Here is a 17610-nt window from a genome sequence, read left to right as displayed (position 1 = left end):
CCTATTTCAGAGGCTGCAGGGTTTAAAATCCAGAGCCGTGCAGCTAGCCAGCGGCGGAGCTGGGATTTGAACACAGGTCTCTCCAACTCCAAAACTCTACCATGTTTAGCAGCAAGGGGTTTGGCACAAAGTAGATGTTCAATCATTGTTGGCTGGCTGGCTGGATACTGTTAGCAGCAAAAAATGCTGAAAGATATCAACAAAAAGCAGAAAGACCTGGAGCCGCCTTGGGAGCTAGTCCACGGGTAGAAGAGCTCAGAACTTTTTATAGCATTGCAGACACGGCGGTGACAAAGGCTCGCCTGCCTTCCACTGCTCTGTTAAGGATCTTTCAAGTCCTTTCAGCGCAAGGGTTGTTTTTTTTTTTTTTTCCTCTTTCCATTCTTGCCTGCAAACGAAGGATGATTTTAGAATCCAGGCTCTTTTTATTTTTGCTAAAGTACATGATGAGGAAAATGGCCTCCCAGTCAGCACTTTCCAATTTGGAAAGATGCTAAAAACCCATCTTCACTGGCGTGTTTGTCTTCCGTGTGCATCAAAGGGCTGCGGGCCAGCAGAGGAGATGAGCGGCAGGAAGGAGGCCCTGCCTGCGGGGCTGGAAGTGGCTGGGGTAGGGACAGGTGTGGGGCCAGGGTCTGGCTGGCCTCCTGCTGGCTGCGTGCTTCATCTCCAGTTTCTCCCTACCAGCTAGGGCCCAGCCAGGATCCCAGGCCCTCTGGAAAGTATTCAAGGGCCCATTATCCTAACCCAGGAGGGAGCTGCAGGCAGAAGCTTAGTAAACGTTTGTTGAATGAATAAATGAGTCACAGGGACTGTCATACTGTAGATACCTGTTAAGCACAGGGAGGTAATGAATGGGATTCCATTAGAAATAAAGATGGCCTGGGGAAAAGTCACAAACCACTGCCACCAGCTGGCATGTGGGCACCTCCTGTGTGCCAGGCAGCGTGCTGGGCCCTTCACAAGGCCTGTCTCACTTGGTGCACCCAGCAAGGCCACCAGGTAGGCACTACTTGTCAGAGAGGGAGAGACCCTCCTCCCACTCCCTAGTGTGCAGGCGGGCTCTTTGGCTGAGCCTCGGGACCAAATTAACAGCAGGCCGATGAGCACGAGAAAAAGCACACAAGTTCCACTCACTTTCCATGGGTCCAGGGGTCTGTGCGAGACAGGGCAGTGCCGAGGAGCGGCCACAGCAGGAGGCTTTGATACGTTTGAGACAAAGAGTGGTAGAGACATGACAAGATGGCAGGACGAAAGGGTCTCTGACGAGGACAGTGGCTTCTGAGGAAGTCACTGAGACACAGGGCGGGGTGGGAGGCAAGCTTGTCACAGCCCGGGTCACCAGGCTGTGGCCAGGGGAGGGCGTGGCTCCCTCGGGAGTATCTGTGGCTCGCTGTGCTGTGCTGTGTGTGTGTGTGCAGTTACTGTTTTGTTTTTGTTTTTTTGGTTTTTTGGTTTTTTTTTTTTTTTTTTTTTGACAGGCAGAGTGGACAGTGAGCAAGAGAGAGACAAAGAGAAAGGTCTTCCTTTTTGCCGTTGGTTCACCCTCCAATGGCCGCCGCGGCCGGCACACTATGGCTGGCGCACCGTGCTGATCGGATGGCAGGAGCCAGGTGCTTCTCCTGGTCTCCCATGGGGTGCAGGGCCCAAGCACTTGGGCCATCCTCCACTGCACTCCCTGGCCACAGCAGAGAGCTGGCCTGGAAGAGGGGCAACCGGGACAGAATCCGGCGCCCCGACCAGGACTAGAACCCAGTGTGCGGCGCCGGCGCAGTTACTGTTATCTCGATGACCCTAGGTTCGATCTGCAGCCACTCAGTCTTGCCCAGGGCTTGCCCATGAGACCTGGGCAGGCTGACTGCCCTGCCCACCCTGGAACTTGGGGCACAGGAGTGTCCTCTGCCTTTGGGGCTCCCCGACCTCACCCGTGTCCTTCTGTCCACAGGGCAATGACGTGCGGATCATCCTGGGCCAGTTCGACCAGAACATGGCGGCCAAAGTGTTCTGCTGTGTGAGTACCGCGGCGCAGTGGGTGTCTGCCTGGGGCTGCCTCTCCCTGCGGGCTCGGTGGGCAGGGCAGCAGGACTGCCGAAGTGGTGTGCACCTGTTCTTTCCCCTTCTTGGGGAGCTCAGAGCACTGCCGCATTGGGGGAATAGGGCCCTCGCTTTCCCAAAGGCCCATCGAACCCCTCGCCCAGGCCCTGTGTGCCCTTGCTGAGTCTGCTCAACCTCGCCGTGCTTCCTGGGGCCCCGCTGTGTGCACTGCACAGAGCAAGGGGCCGGGACCCCGCCTGTCCCGTAGGCAGGGCTCGGGGCTCAGGTGCAGGACAAGCTCTCCCCCACGCAGTGCCTCGATCCTTCACAGTTCGCTGTCTGGGGAGTGACAGGTGACAACGCACCTGTTTACACTTCTTCCCGTCCCATCTTATCAATGAGCATGTGAAGAACTGATCGTCCCCTTATACAGATGAGATCCCAGAGGCCCGAGAGGTGAGAGGGCTTGTCTGAGGGCTCTCACCAATGCTCAGCAGAGCCGAGGCTCAGTCCCCAGTCAAGAGAGCTCCAGTCTAATCTGAAAGAAGAGGTTTCCCCCAAATGACCTTTGACCTTAAGTTACAGGTAAGGCTCCAGTACAGGGGCTAAATCTGGTTCCTTGGGTGCCTCCCCTTCCTGCACCCCAGACGGGGAGAAAAGGGCCCGGTACGTGAGTCTTTTTCCTGGACTGAGGTTCCTCTCGGCGTAGTCGCTAGTGATGGGCCACACCTTCTGTTCTCTTTGACCTGTTTGCAGTAAACTGTATGGCAATGTAAGTATCAGGCTTGCAAGCATTCCAGAAGTTACGAGATATGTTAGATGACACAGCAAGGGTGCAAAGAGCCTTCGTGGGTTGAAACATTTGATTCAATACAGGAAGATGAAATCGAATGGCTCTAAGAGACTGGAGCAGAGTAAATCAAGCTGCCTTTGTCCAGGGGGTGGGGCGTGGCTGAGCTCTGAGTGTTGAGAACAGAGAAGACTTTGGTGGGCTCCAGTGGGGAGCCAGCACAGGCACAGCTGGCCGAGGGCTGGGGTGACCTCACACGGCCTGTCCACAGCAGGACAGGGTGGGCCCTCTGCTCCCTGTGGGACAGACCCCGCCTGCAGTGGCCTGCCCAGCTCCTGGTGCCCCAATTTAAGACAGATGCGGGGATTCAGAGAGATCAGGAGCCGGAGCAGAGAGAGGCCGAGCCAGCATCACAGGGGCCTGCTCATCCTCAAGTCTCAGGAGCACATGAGGACTGCCGGTCATCCTCTGCTTTCTCCCAGGAGGAGGAGAGGTGATGAAGCTGACATTTCAGGGAGACCCCAGATGGAGCCGGGCACTCAAGAGTCAGTGTAGCCTTGATTCCCTGCTCTACTGCTTAGCACTGAAGTTGGGCATGTTTACATTCTCTACACCTCAGTTTGTTCATCTGTAAAATGGGTACCTGTGTCATGGGATTGTTGTGAGGATTGAAGGCCATTTGCACAGCACCTGAAGTCTGGAAAGAGACCATTTTGTCAATTTCTTTTCAAGATTTGTTTTACTTACTTGAAAGAGTGATGGGGGAGGGCGGGGGGGGGGAATATCTTCCATCTTCTGATTTACTCCCCCTAATGGCTACAATGGCCAGGACTGGGCCAGAGAGAAGTCAGGAGCCTGGAACTCCATCCACGCCTCCTACATGGGTGGCAGGGGCCCAAGCACTTGGGCCATCTTCTGCTGCACATTAGTGGAGAGCTAGATGGGAAGTGCAGCGCCGGGACTTGAACCAGTCCAACCGTGCTGCAGCATTGGCCCCCAGAGAGCCCGTTTTCAACAGGAAAATAGCATTTAAGGTTGGAGACTACGATCTCTTTTAGGGTGGGGATCGATGCTGATCCAATGAGGGAAGCCGATCCCTCCAGGAACAATAAGTGAATCAACATGATCCTTGCGGATGCCACAGCTGGCCCAGGCCATCTGCAGCCTGCAAGATGCACACACAGACCTTGTGTTCTGATTCCAGCCGAGCATGGCTGGGATGAGCTTCCTGGTGCCCCGTCCAGTGTGAGGACAGTGGGCGGGGCTGTCCTTGTGAGCCCACGCCCCCAGCTGCCTGCTGTCCACACGGCGTGGGGCTGCATCCCCTTTCCTCTCCGTCTCGCTAGGCTCCTGGTGTTTCAGATGGGGTTTGTCTTCTTCCCCAGCGGCCTCGTTCCCTGGGGAGTGTCCAGCGGGCTGCGGCGGGACCCTCCGATGCAGCCTGCTCACGTCTTGCTGCCAGGTCAGGAGCAGCAGGGCATGGAGGAGCGGCTCCTCAGAGCAGGGGCTCTCCCAGGGCTGAGCAGAGACCAGATGGAAGCAAGCGAGTCTTCCCCATGCACAGGCTGCCATGATCTTGACATTGGGACTGCACCCCATGGGAGGGCCGACGCCTGCAGGCGCGAAGCCTATTTTTTTTTTTTTTTTTTTTTGACAGGCAGAGTGGACAGTGAGAGAGAGAGACAGAGAGAAAGGTCTTCCTTTTTGCCGTTGGTTCACCCTCCAATGGCCGCCGCGGCCGGCGCGCTGCGGCCGGCACACCGCGCTGATCCGATGGCAGGAGCCAGGAGCCAGGTGCTTTTCCTGGTCTCCCATGGGGTGCAGGGCCCAAGCACTTGGGCCATCCTCCACTGCACTCCCTGGCCACAGCAGAGGGCTGGCCTGGAAGAGGGGCAACCGGGACAGAATCCGGCGCCCCGACCGGGACTAGAACCCGGTGTGCCGGCGCCGCTAGGCGGAGGATTAGCCTAGTGAGCCGCGGCGCCGGCCGCGAAGCCTATTTATAGCCCTGTGGCCAAATGTTCACTTTGGGTGCAGCACAGTGGCAGTGGGGCTCGTGGCTTTCGTCTTCTCTGTCCTCTGCGCTCTCTAGCACTCTGATCTGGGTTCCAGGTGCAGCGCTGGCAGCTGTGTGACCTCAGGCAGGTCCCTTCACATCTCTGGTCCCTAGCAGCCTTATCTCTAAAGCAGAAGCAGCAGGTCCTGCCTTGACTGCCCTACAGGGTTGCGGAGAGACTTGAGCAAGGCCACGGCAGGGAGGGCGCCCTCCCAGCTGCTCGCTGCTTTCGTGATGTGCGGGTTTATTGCTGTTATTGTTACAAAGCTTCAGATGAAAAGGAAATGTCCTACTTGCATGGAGAGGAGAGGGACAAAAAGAAACTTACTAAAAAGAGGAAATTGGATTTTTTTTTTTTAGCAAATATTCACATCATCCAGGGCTGCAGCTAATAAGAACCAAATTGGCTTCAGCAGCTACAAAGGGAGCTCAGGACGGTCGCTCGTCACCCAGCAGGGCCCGCTCACGGACCACAGGCCTGAGACCACGTTTCCACCAGAGGCAGGGGAACCGAAAGCCACCCAAAGCCATGAGAACCAAGTGAGCTGCAGAGACAATGCTGTCATTCAGCTGCTCTGTGCTTATCGATTGCCCAGTGTATGCCAGGCCCTGTGCTGAGCACCGGGAACCCCTGGGGAAGAGCAGACAGGAGTCTCACCCTCCAGGAGCGCCATCCTGCAAAGGTGATGGATGCGCACCCCAGCCCCTCCTTGGAGCCCCAGGCCTGACTGTGCGGCTCCTGTGGTTGCGCAAATGCCAGATGGTGGCCCAGGGGTGCTTCTGTGCTGGGCAGCAGGTGCGGTCCCTGTGTCCCGCCCACTGCCCTGGCAGGACAGCCTTTTGCTCCACACCGATGCATAACAAACCAGGTGCCCCGCTTTCTAGGCCCACAGCAGTTGAAAAGCAGCAAACTCAGAATGTGGCAAGGGATTGGCCACCGTTGAAAGTGACCGTCTCGATCAGACAGCTAGCAAAGACTCAAAAAGCCATGGAATGTGGCTCCAAGCCTCTGAGCCAAACATCTGGGGCCATCTGGCGCGTGGAGCTGTCTTCCTCTGGAAGCCCAAGTGCGTCTCCACGCATGGCCAGTGCAGCGCCTGGGGCAGGAAGACACTGCGTGCGTGGCAGCAGAAGGGAACAAGGCAGGGCAGCCACCACGTTCCCGAGCCCAGCATCTGCCAGGCACTGCACGCACGGTGTCTCCGATGAGCCGCGAACCAGCCGGGGGAGGCGGGATCTGCCTTCCGCCCCTGGAGGAGCGAGGCCCGGCGGCGGGAGCTGTGTGCCAGGGCCGCCCAGCTGGCGTGCACCAGGGACATTGGGCTGCTGCCTGGATGTGTTCTTCTCCGTTTCTAGAAGGTCAGAAGCTCCGAGAGAGAAGGACTCAGCTTCATCAAAATTGACGAACGCTGCAAACAAAATGTCGCTGTCGTTCAAGTGCGCTAAGCTGGTGCTGTCTGGAAAGTTCACTTCCAAGGAACAGCTGGCCCCGGGGCCGTGCCAGGTCAGGAGCTGTCCCGCCAGGTCTGACTTTGCACTCCGCACTTCCTGCTCAGCGCTGCCTCTTACTTAACCACACGCCCTTTGTCCTTAGCGTGTCCAGCGGGAAGGTGACCTCGTGCCCACTGCTGGACCCGTTCACTCCTGTGTGACACACCTTCCCAACACGTGGGGCCAGCTTCCTGCCTCAACCTCTTACAGTGGAGAAACCTTCCCCAAAGTCCTTTGGCTTTGCTTTGCTGAGAAAAGAGGGCAGGTCTGGTGCTGGACGCCAAGTCTTGTTCCTTTGACGGGCTGTGTGTGTTTGGGCGAATTCCTCAGCCCCTGTGCCTGGATTTCTTCACCCGTAAAGCCGAGGGATCAGTGCACACCTCCCAGGCCGCTCGTGAGGGGAGGGAGGACCTGCGGACGCTCAGGCACAGAACGGGGCTCCGTGTCCGTGGGAGCCGTGAAAAGCCAGGACTTGTGAGGTGGCACAGCTTCTGCACTGAGTAAAAGACTTCTGCTCTTTTCTTTTCAAAGAAATTTCTGTGGACTAAATCCCGTTCGTTAGAGGAAAGCCCAGGGGACTTCGCGCTTTTGTTCAACCGAGGTTTCGTGAGGTCATTGAAATGCGAAGGTGCTCCCTACTTTCACCAGCAGGGTTTGATGGAGGCGATGTTACCATGTGGTTGCTACTGAGCTGACTCTGGCTGGAGGCTGCATTATAAGAGGTCAAGTGTCTAGAGCGAGGGAGGTGAAGATCCCATATCATCCAGGGAGGAGGCAGCGCACTCCCCGCCTCCAGGTAGCACGAGTGCTCTCCGATTGGACAATGTCTGTTTAACCTCCAGAGGCCTTGCAGAACCCATGTGTGGAGGCCACGGAGATGCCTCTGCTGACATCCAGGAACAGATCCACCACCTCGTGGTTCCGGTGCCTGCCACTCACCTGGACCTGTGAGATGCCCCCGGCTCCAGGCTGGGCTGGTGCCAGCAGCCGAGGGAGCTGTAGAGTGATCGCCTGCAAGCATCCCTCTGACCCCGAGAGCTGACAGTAACTGCTCATGTGCAGAACTTACCTGGGGGTGTGGCCTGTGCTTCCATGCTCAGACACTGCCCAGCCTCCAGCGCCCAGGTGGAGGGCAGCCAGAAACTTCCAGAGTGCAGAGCAATCTCTCGGGCTGCTCCCTGGGTTTCTTCCCGGCAGGTGCTGCTGCTGTGGCTGGCTCCCCAGGAACCAGCTGAAGGGTTGTCTCGGGTTCACGTTTCTAAATGTGGCCAGCGCATCCCAGAGGGCCTGCCAGCCTCCCCTGCCCTCCCAGGTCACATCTGGGCATTCTGATGACCTCTGGGGACGTGAGCGTTACTGAGAATTGTGTTTGGCCCCCAGAGTTGACGGGACACAGCATCCCCCCAAGGCAGGATTGTTCAATGCATCTCAGCCGTCAGAACGCACGCTTCTGCCAGCGCAAGCCGACTGCAGTAAGAAGTGAAGCCAGAGACAGGTGCACTGGAACATTCTGATGACTTCTCTGGTGACCTGGGAGTCAGGCCGCTGTGGCTGTGCAGCCTGGAAGCGGCAGACCTAGGTGTGAGGTCTGCTCTTCCCTCCTGGATGGGTGACCTTGGAGAGGTTGCTTTCCCTCTCTGATTTTCAGTTTCCTCGTCTCTCGTGTGAGGGATTCGACCCTTCCCTGACCACCTGCCCGGGTGAATGTGGATGGCAGTCGATTAAGATGCCTGCGAACGTGCAGGTTGTAAGGGACATTTACAAATCCATGTTCTAGGATCTGAATTTATGTACACTGTGCTTTAGGTCAAGACTCAGAGAGACTTTTTGCTTTGCCAAGTGGCATCTCATATAAACTTCACGCTTTCAATTGGCCCTGTGAAAATCCCTTCCTCTGGGTTACATTTTGAGGCATAACCTCAGCTTTTGAAAAGGAGCCCTATTGGAGCCAGTGCTGTAGTGCAGTAGGTTAATCCTCCGCCTGTGGCGCCGGCATCCCATATGGGCACCAGTTTGAGTCCTGGCTGCTCCACTTCCTGTCCAGCTCTCTGCTGTGGGCTGGAAAAGCAGTAGAAGATGGCCCAAGTCCTTGGGTCCCTGTACTCACGTGGGAGACCAGGAAGAAGCACCTGGCTCCTGGCTTCAGATCGGCCCAGCTCCAGCCGTTGCGGCCATTTGGGGGGTGAACCAACAGAAGGAAGACCTCTCTCTCCGTCTCTCTCTCTCTCACTGTAACTCTAACTCTCAAATAAAATAAATAAAATCTTTTAAAAAAAAAAAAAAAGAGCTCTATTAAATTAGCATGAGGAGCTCCGCTGTAGAGATGCTGTGGGTACCCTGATGGTAATTTAACAGTATTCTCTCTCTCAGGCACTTTTTGGGGTCTAAAGACTAGAAACCATTGCCTCCCTGAGATACCTGGTGTCTTTCTTACTGGTAATGCAAGCCATGTAAATAATCTTGTTGCCCTTTTCTCTCGGGCAGCCAGGAAGTTCATGGTGAAACACGCTTACTGATGGATAGCGTGGGAGCCTTTGGGTGGCTCTTCTAGGTTTTCCTTTACCTCCGGTAAACGTGCCTGGTTTCTATTTTCCGAGGCCCCTGCCTCCTTGTTTTCAGCCTGTGTTTGTAACTTTGCTATACATGTTGGTAAACTCCCTTGGGTCCTCTGAGAGAGAACCAGGAGGAAAGCAAGCAGGTAAAAGGGAAATCAGTGAGCTCTCTGGGAAGAGAAGCCTGGGCTCCCTCTGCCTTGCTTACAGGGCACCGAGTCTTGAGCAAGCGTGTGTCTCTCGGAGCCTACAAGTCACCCCATCTGTTGCAGGCCTATGAGGAGAACATGTACGGCAGTAAATACCAGTGGATCATCCCGGGCTGGTACGAGCCCTCCTGGTGGGAGCAGGTGCACACGGAAGCCAACTCGTCCCGCTGCCTCCGGAAGCATCTGCTGGCGGCCATGGAGGGCTACATCGGCGTGGACTTTGAGCCCTTGAGCTCCAAGCAGATCAAGACCATCTCAGGAAAGGTAAGTGCTTTGGTCTGCCCACCCCAGCCCCAGCCTCCCCTCCTTTCCTCCTCTTGTCTTTGCCAAAAGCACACAGATCTTGTCCTTGCCTTTGCTGTGTGATTTTGAGCAAATCACTTGACCTCTCTGAATCTTGCCTGTGAAACGGGGATAGCCAGCCCTCTGCTGCGTGCCCCTCTGGGGTGCATCAGACAAGGTGAGGACACTGAAGGCCCAGAACCCACCATGAGCACGAGGGCGTGAGGCCCCGGCTTGCAGCAGCAACTTCAGGGGCCGCCACCCTCTGCTGGGGTCCCAGCCCCCACTCTGCCTGCCTGGAAGGATGCCGCCCTGGAGGAGAGGGAAGTCCCTTCACGGGGATTTTAGGAAACCCCTGCCGTAGACCAGCCAGCCAGGTGTGAACCCGAGTGTTGCCACTTAGAGCTGTGTGACCTTGAACTTGAGCCAGCGTTTCCATATCTGCACAGTGGTGGTGCAAACGCCCTGCTCGGGAGGATTGGGGATCAGCTGGGCTATGGGACCTGCATGGTGCCTGGCGCCTCGATGATGCTGCTGTTGTGGGGAGGCTGAGGGAGGACCTGAGTACCCAGGCCTCTGCAGGGTCACCCTGGGGTGACTCACGCCTGCCCTGCCTGTCCTTGGCTGTTGCAAAGGTGAGAGGGTGTAGGTAGGAGCATCTCAGCACACCGCTCTCTAGCGATAGACATATTGTCAAAAGCCGGGGACAGCAGCACCTCCACTGCAGAGGCTCCGAGACCCTGCTGGGGTCTCACCCCGGCAGGTGAAGGTGTAGCTTCCACCTCTCCGTGCTGACGCCGGCTGAAATTCCATACAACAGCACACATGAGTCTCCTCTGCCTTCTCTGGCTAGGGATGGTTAAATTGTCCACCCAGCCTCAGTGTTCTTACAGCCCCAAAGCCATGTAAAGAACAAGCTTCATAATACAGTTAAATATATGTGTGTATAAAGTGTGCGTTGACGCTCACTCAGAGGCATCCCTGCACAAATGATTTATTGATTTGTTAAAAGTTGGCAAATCATTAGGGCATGGTCTGTTAATAGCTCTGTAGATCATGCCAGCACCTGGCTAGAAAATGTGGAAAGAAATATTTTCATACCCAAGTCAATGCATAAATAAAAATTGTTGGAGATGCTGACTAATGAGCAGAAATAACTCATTTTATTTCCATAGATGTCATTTTGAAATGTGTCAACGTTTGCAATTTATTAAGATACTTGAGTCCATATATTTTATGGACTATATTTTAACCTAAAGTTAGTATAAGATTGGAGGAAAACACAAAAACTAAGAAAAAGAAATCCCTGAGGAGACCGCGTGACAGCAAGTGGAGAGGCCTAGGGAAGCCCGAGACAGTGCTTCCACGCGAGACTTGTGAGGCCAGGTCTGGGGGAGGGCTGAGCGAAGCCACAGGACAGGAGCATGGATTTTTTTTTTTTTTTTTTTAAGATTTATTTGAAAGGCAGAGTTACAGAGAAGGAGGAGGAAGAGGAGAGGGTTTCTATCTGCTGGCTCATTCCCCAAATGGCCGCAACAACCAAGGCTGGGCCAGACCAAAGCCAGGAGCCAGGAGCTTCTTTCAAGACTCCCTTGTGGGTGGCAGGGACCCAGGGACTTGGGCCATCGTCTGCTGCCTTCCCAAGCACACAGCAGGGAGCAGGATCAGAAGTGGAGCAGCCGGGCCTTGAACCGGTGCCTGTAGGGGATGCTGGTGCTGCAAGCTGCTGCCTAACCTGCTGTGCCACAGTGCCGGCCCCTCCAAGATTTTTTTTTTAATATTTTATTGAAGTGTTATTTTAAAATCACATTGAATGCAAAAATAGTTTAGATTTTTGAAAACATTTTTATCTTGATTCCTGAGGGGTTTTTGGCTCCCCTTTAAATGTCTTGCCTGAAGTCAGGGCTTCATTTGCCTCACCTAGGTCATGGCCCTGCACAGGTAGATTTGTCAGCCTGTCCTCTTGCTCTCCTGTTTGGTGACAGTGTGCCTCCACACGTAGGGGCCAAGTTGAATGGAGCGTTCCTGTTTATGTCTGACCACAAGCCCTTTCCCCACGCAGCCTCGCAGGGAGAGCGGGAGTGGAATGGCCAATGGAAGTCCTACAGAACTGAGAAATGTCTCTTGGCTTTTGCATGTGCTGTACATGGCGCTGCTCACCAGACTGATGCCCAGATGTTGGGATCCATCAGTGTCTGCAAAAACAAGCAAACACTTGCAGCGTCATAGCAAGTGATGAGCTCTTGCCATCCTCATGATTTTAGAATGAGAAGGTCAAGAGCAGAGAGCGGAAGGGACACCCATGGTCACTGTGGCAGCTTGAGAGGGGGCCCCTAGGCAGATCCACCCTGTCCTTACCCTTGCATCTGTGGGTACGTCTTGATTTGGCAAAAACGGATTTTGCAGATGGGATTAATTTAATGAAATTTCTGGGATTACCTGGGTGTGAATCCCATGACAGCTCCTTATAAGAGAAAGGCAGGGGAGACTTGATATAGGCAAGAAGGACGCAGTGACCAGAGATGTGTCTACGAGACCAGGAGTGCCAGTGTCACCCACAGCCACCAGAAACCAGGAGAGAGGCCCAGAATGGATCCTTGCAGAGCCTCCAGACAGAATGGTTCCAGCTGCTGCCTTGAGTTTAGGCTTCTGGCCTCCAGAACTGTGAAAGAGTAACTGCTGTGCTTTTGTTTTCTAAGATTTATTGATCTATTTATTTGAAAGGCAGAATGACAGGGAGAAAGAGAGATCGAGATCTTCCATCTACCATTTCACTCTCCAAGAGCCTGCTGTTAACAGCCAGGGCTGAACCAGGCCAACGCCAGGAGCCAGGAACTCCATCTGGGTCTCCTACATGGGTGGCAGGGACTCAAGCACTTGCGCCACCTTTTGCTGACTCCCAGGCACGTTAGCAGGAAGCTGGACTGGAAGAAGCAGAGGTGGGACTCGATGCTCTGCACATCAGTATGGGATGCGGGCATCCCGAGTGGCGGCTTAACCCTCTGCGCCACGATACGCACCGCAAGTTCTGTTTCACACTACCCGGTGTCTGGACATTGGTTGGCAGCTCCAACAATCCAGCGGGTGAGGGGCAATGCCAGGGCTGGGGACCAGGACTCCTAATCCCAACTCAGCGCTGTTTGACGTGCTCAGAAGCGTGTCTAGATCAGCACTCCTGGAATGCTGACAGGAGCCCCAGAGGCACACAGCGTGGGGTTGTTACATAGCCTGTGAGGCATGGTCAGCCTGCTAAGCCTGGCCTCTCCTACAGGAAGCGTGCTAGAGAAATCCAGAGAGGGACCACAACAACGGCCCTTCCAGGATGCCTCCGCCATGTGCCCGTCTCTGGCATCCAGCTGTCCTCAGCTGCCTCGTTAGAGCCAAGAGTTTTCCAGTAGGGGAAAGCAAGGTCCTGGGCTTCCTCCAGAAACACAGGCTTCCAACCTCCATGCTGGATTCCTGCTGTTGGGAGCTGTGTAGACCGGCAGGCCTCACTGAGCACGTGCAGAGCTCAGCCTTCCGGAACGTGGGGAGGACAGCCTCTGGCACTTGCTTTGGGCCCTCATGTCCAGCTCTTTCTCCTTGTTGAGTTCCGCATTGCTACCCTGTGGACACTGGCAATTTCAAGCACCGATGGTCATTTTTCAAAATCCCGTTAAGGTTGTCTCCATTGTGAACACTGACAATCCTGGCTCAGTCTCTGTTAAGGACATGCCTCTGCTGTCACGGTCCCCTTGCTGAGACACAGAGTTGGGCCAAGGCAGCAGATGGGGGCTGTTCGCAGAACCCTGGGGCCAGCAGGCATCTCGGAGGTGGCCCCAGCCCTGCGTCAAAGATGCAAGTTCTTTTTTGGGAAGAGTTTGCAGTTTTTCTGGCAAGACATGTCTGCAATCAACCATGATTGTTTATTCCACGTGAAGGAACTAGAGACGACTCAAAACGCAGTCCCAGCACTCGTGACCTGTGAAAACTGCACCCTTCTCATTGCCCCTGTGACGTGAGCTCCGTGACCAAGAACTTGAAGCTTTTAGGGAAGCTCTGGGTTCTAGAGTGGAGGAAGAGGAGGTGCCATGGTTGCCCCGCTGCTCCCCCTCCCCCACAGCTGCTGTTCCCTTCCAGTCCCCTGAGTGTTCACCGTCCTGGGAGGCAGGTGGCGTGGCACAGATCATGGGCTTTGGGAAGAAGGACATGGCTTTGATGGCCACAGCAGGTCCACCGGCTAGATTTGGATTCTTCAGGATTGTCCTGGCTGTTCTTGTCTCTGCATTTCTGTATTCATTTATAAAGCAGGTTGTCAATTTCCACACACAAACTTCCTCTGGTTTTCATTGGGATTTTACTGAATCTGTAGATTCAGGGAAAATGGCATCTTAATAATACCATTTCCCAACCCATGAATTCTGTACAACCCTGCATTTACTTGTTCTTTAATTTCTCTCCAAAGTCTTTTGAAATTTTCTGTGTAGAAGTCTTGCACATATTTGTTTTGTTTATTGCTAGGCATTTGATGTATTTTGTTAGTATATCTGCACATCATTATTGGGTGCATTCTAAGGGGTAGGATTTCCGAGTCACAGAGCAGGAATATACATAGCTTTAGTAGACATTGCCAAACACAGCTCTGAAGGGGCTACACAATTAACACCCCTACAGTGGTGGTTAAGAGTCCCAGTTGGTTCACATAGTCACAAATTTTTGGTGTTGCCAGTTTTGAGATGTTAGCCAAACTTGTAAGTGGAGTGGTGTCTCGGTTTACTTTTAGTTTAAATTTCCCTGGTGACTCGTGAAGTTGGGAATCTTTTTGTGGCTTTGTTGCTGTTTTGACATCTTCTGTGAACAGCCTGTTCTTCCGCCCACTTTTTCTGTCAGATTCAAGGCCGATTTGTTTTTGATTTGTGGAAGTTCTTTTGATATTATGGATATCAATCCTTTGCCACTTATATGTATTACCTATCTCTTCTCCCATTCTGTGGCTTGTCTTTTCACTTTCTTGAGAATTTTGATAAACAGAAATTCTTAATTTGTGTGAGATAATTCATTAGTCGTCATATTAGGTGATTATGTCCTGTTTAAGCTTTTTTACTCAGCTCATGAAGATATTTCCCCTTTTTTTAAAAAAAAAAAAGTATTTTGCGAGAGGGATAAAGACAGGAAGTGAGGGGTTCAGGGATTGAGACCACTACCTGAATCTGCTGGTCCATTCCCTAAATACCCACAAAACCTGGACCAGGCCAAAGCCAGAAGCCAGGAAATGAGAATTTAATCCAGGTCTCCATGTGAGTGGCAAGGACCCAACTACCTGGGTCTGCACTGGTGGGAAACTGAAATTAGGATCTGGATCCAGGAGTGGAACCCACTCTGCTGATGGGACACAGTGTCTTAGCCTGCATCTTAACCCCCAGTGCCCCAACCCACATCTTGTCCTTGAGAAGATTTGTTATATCTTCCACATTTATGTTGAGACTGTACATGCAATTGATTGTGTGTATGGACTGAGTGGGACAGAGATTCAATTTCCCCCTTATAGATAACCAGTTGACTTGGGACCATTTACTGAAAAGACCCCCACACCCCACCCAGCACACATGCTACCATGTCACCTTTGTCATAAATTCAATGACTGCCTGTAGTGTGGATCTATGCCTGGAATTTCATTTTAGTCTTCCATTGGTCTATTTGCCTATCCTTTAGCCAATAGTGCTTTGTCTTAATTTCTTAAATTTTTAAGACCTGATAATTGGGTGTGTAAGTCTTTAAGTTTTCTTGGATCTTCTTGACCTCAGAGCCACTTTTCATTTAGACTTACTCCCATATTTACACTTTCTTCCCATTTGTCCTCCCTGTGTTTCTGTTCTGCATATGATCATTATTTTTCTTCCTGGGAGACTCCTCTTAGTCTTTTACTGTGCATCTGCTCAAGACAGCTTCTCTCAGTATCTGCTTGTCTGAAATTTTCTGTTTTTACCCTTTGCTCTTAAAGTATTTATGCGCTACGTGTGGAAAGTCAGATTGTCTATTACTTCCTTTCATCATTTTTGAGATGTCATTCCATTGTCTTCTGCTTCCATTGTTTCTATTAAGTCGGCTGTCAGACTCATTACTGCTCCCTTGAAGGTAATGACTTTGCTTTCTCTAGCTGCATTGAAGAGTTTGTTTGTTTGTTTTGGTCTTCCGTGATTTTACTTTGCTGTGATGAGGTGATGTTTTCTTCATATCCAACTCGATTGGAGTCCACAAAGCTTCAGGCACTTAATTTGTAGATTGACATGTGTTTGGAGAAATTTTACAGTAGAATCTCTTTAAGTATTGCTTCGGTTAGTCTCTTTCCTAACCTTCCAAGACATTTTCAGCATATATCTTGTGTTCATTTCTTATTTTCTATCTTTTTTCCTCTTGTGCTTTAATCCCCACATTTACTATTAACATCCAGTTCACCAATCTAATTTCTGCTGCTGTTTTATTTTACTTGTCTATTTTATTTTTAGAATGTACATTTAATTTCTTCATGTATAGCTTTCAGCTCTCTGGTGATATTCTGTGTCTTTTTTTAAAAAAATATTTATTTATTTTAAAGGCAGAGTTACAGGGCTGGGTAGGGGGGGAGACAGAGAGAGAGAGAGAGAGGGAGAGAGGGGGAGGAAGATTTCATTTACTGGTTCACTCCTCAAATGGCCACAACAACCAGAGCTGGGCCAGGCTGAAGCCAGGGTCCAGGTGCTTCTTCCTGGTCTCCCACTTGGGTACAGGGACCCTAGGGCTTGGGTCATCTTCCACAGCTTTTGCAGGTACATTAGCAGAGAGCTGGATCAGAAGTGGAACAGCTGGGACTCAAACCAGTGCCCCTGTGGAATGCCTGAACCGCAGGTGGCAGCTTTACTGGCTACATCACAGTGCTGGCCCTGATATTCTGTATCTTTTAAGCTGTTTTTTTTTTTCCTTACATAAAAGCCTTGTAATTTTAAAGTCCATGTCTCATAATGTCAAGATTCAGAATACCTAGGAGTCTTTCTAGTGCCTATTCTTTCTTTTCTATTCTTTACTTCCTTCTATTTTAAAAAATATCATTTGGCCCCATCTCCTGCTGTACTTTATAAGTTATGATGAAATATACTGCATATGAAAAATTGTGGAGGCGACAGATACTGTTGTCTTTCTCCAGGGAAGATTTGTTTCTTTTCAAGGTAGGCAGCTGGAACAGTGGCAGCTCAGCTCATCCAGCCAAGCTTGAGATGTGCCAGGTGTGGCCTCCATTTTTGTAGGTCCTGCTCTATTTTGGTTTGCCCTTATTCCTCACATCCGGAGGTTCAGTATTCTCACCTGAAACTCTGTTTACTGACCCTGGACTCCCAATCTTGTCTTCCCAATACTGTGATCTTACTTCTTGCTTTCTGAGGATCTCTTGCTGGGCTTCTCAGTCCCTTGCTTCATGCAGCTTACTTATAAAATATTTCAAATAAAAATACCATTCATGGGGGCTGGTGTTGTGGTGCAGTGGGTTAAACCACCCCCTGTAATGCCAGCATCCCATATTGGAGTGCTAGTTTGAGTCCCAGCTGCTCCGCTTCTGATCCAGCTCCCTGTTAATGCATCTGGGAAGGCAGCAGGTGATGGCCCAAGTGTCTGGGTCCCTGCCACCCATGTGGGAGACCCAGATGGAGTTCCTGGTTCCTGGCTTTGGCCTTGCCCAGCCCCAGCCATGGAGATCATGTGGGGCATGAACCAGCAGATGGAAGATGGATCTCTCTCTTCCTCCCCCTCCCTCCCTCCTTCCTCCTTCCCTCCCTCCCCCCCTTTAAAGATTTATTTATTTATTTGAAAGTCAGAGTTACACACAGAGAGAAGGAGAGGCAGAGAGAGTGAGAGAGGTCTTCCATCCACTGGTTCACTCCCCAGTTGGCTGCAACGGCTGGAGCTACACCAATCTGAAGCCAGGGGACAGGAGCTTCCTCCAGGTCTCCCACATGGGTGCAGGGGCCCAGGGACTTAGGCCACCTTCCACTGCTTTCCCAGGTCATAGCAGAGAACTAGATCGCAAGTGGAGCAGCCAGGACTCGAACCAGCAACCACATGGGATGCCGGCACTGCAGGTGGTGGCTTTACCCACTATGCCACAGCACCAGCCTCATCTCTCTCTCCGTCTCTCCATCTCTCTGTCTCTCTCTGTCTCTCTCTCTCTCCCTCTCTCTCCCTCTCTCC

General features: G+C 52.4%; 1 protein-coding gene across 1 annotated transcript in view; it reads left to right on the top strand.

Moving 5' to 3' along the window:
- The window catches only part of GABBR2 (gamma-aminobutyric acid type B receptor subunit 2), a 371032-nt gene that overhangs the window by 203525 nt on the left and 149897 nt on the right, over positions 1–17610 (top strand). The window contains exons 5-6 of the mRNA XM_051843712.2: positions 1946–2011; positions 9196–9396. Coding sequence (XP_051699672.2) covers positions 1946–2011; positions 9196–9396 — 267 coding nt within the window. The remainder of the gene's footprint in view (positions 1–1945; positions 2012–9195; positions 9397–17610) is intronic.

This window comes from Oryctolagus cuniculus, chromosome 1 (assembly GCF_964237555.1).
Source record: "Oryctolagus cuniculus chromosome 1, mOryCun1.1, whole genome shotgun sequence".
NCBI classification, from domain to species: Eukaryota; Metazoa; Chordata; class Mammalia; order Lagomorpha; family Leporidae; genus Oryctolagus; species Oryctolagus cuniculus.
The sequence above is the reverse complement of the archived record's forward strand: the minus strand, read 5'-3'. Positions and strand labels throughout refer to the sequence as shown.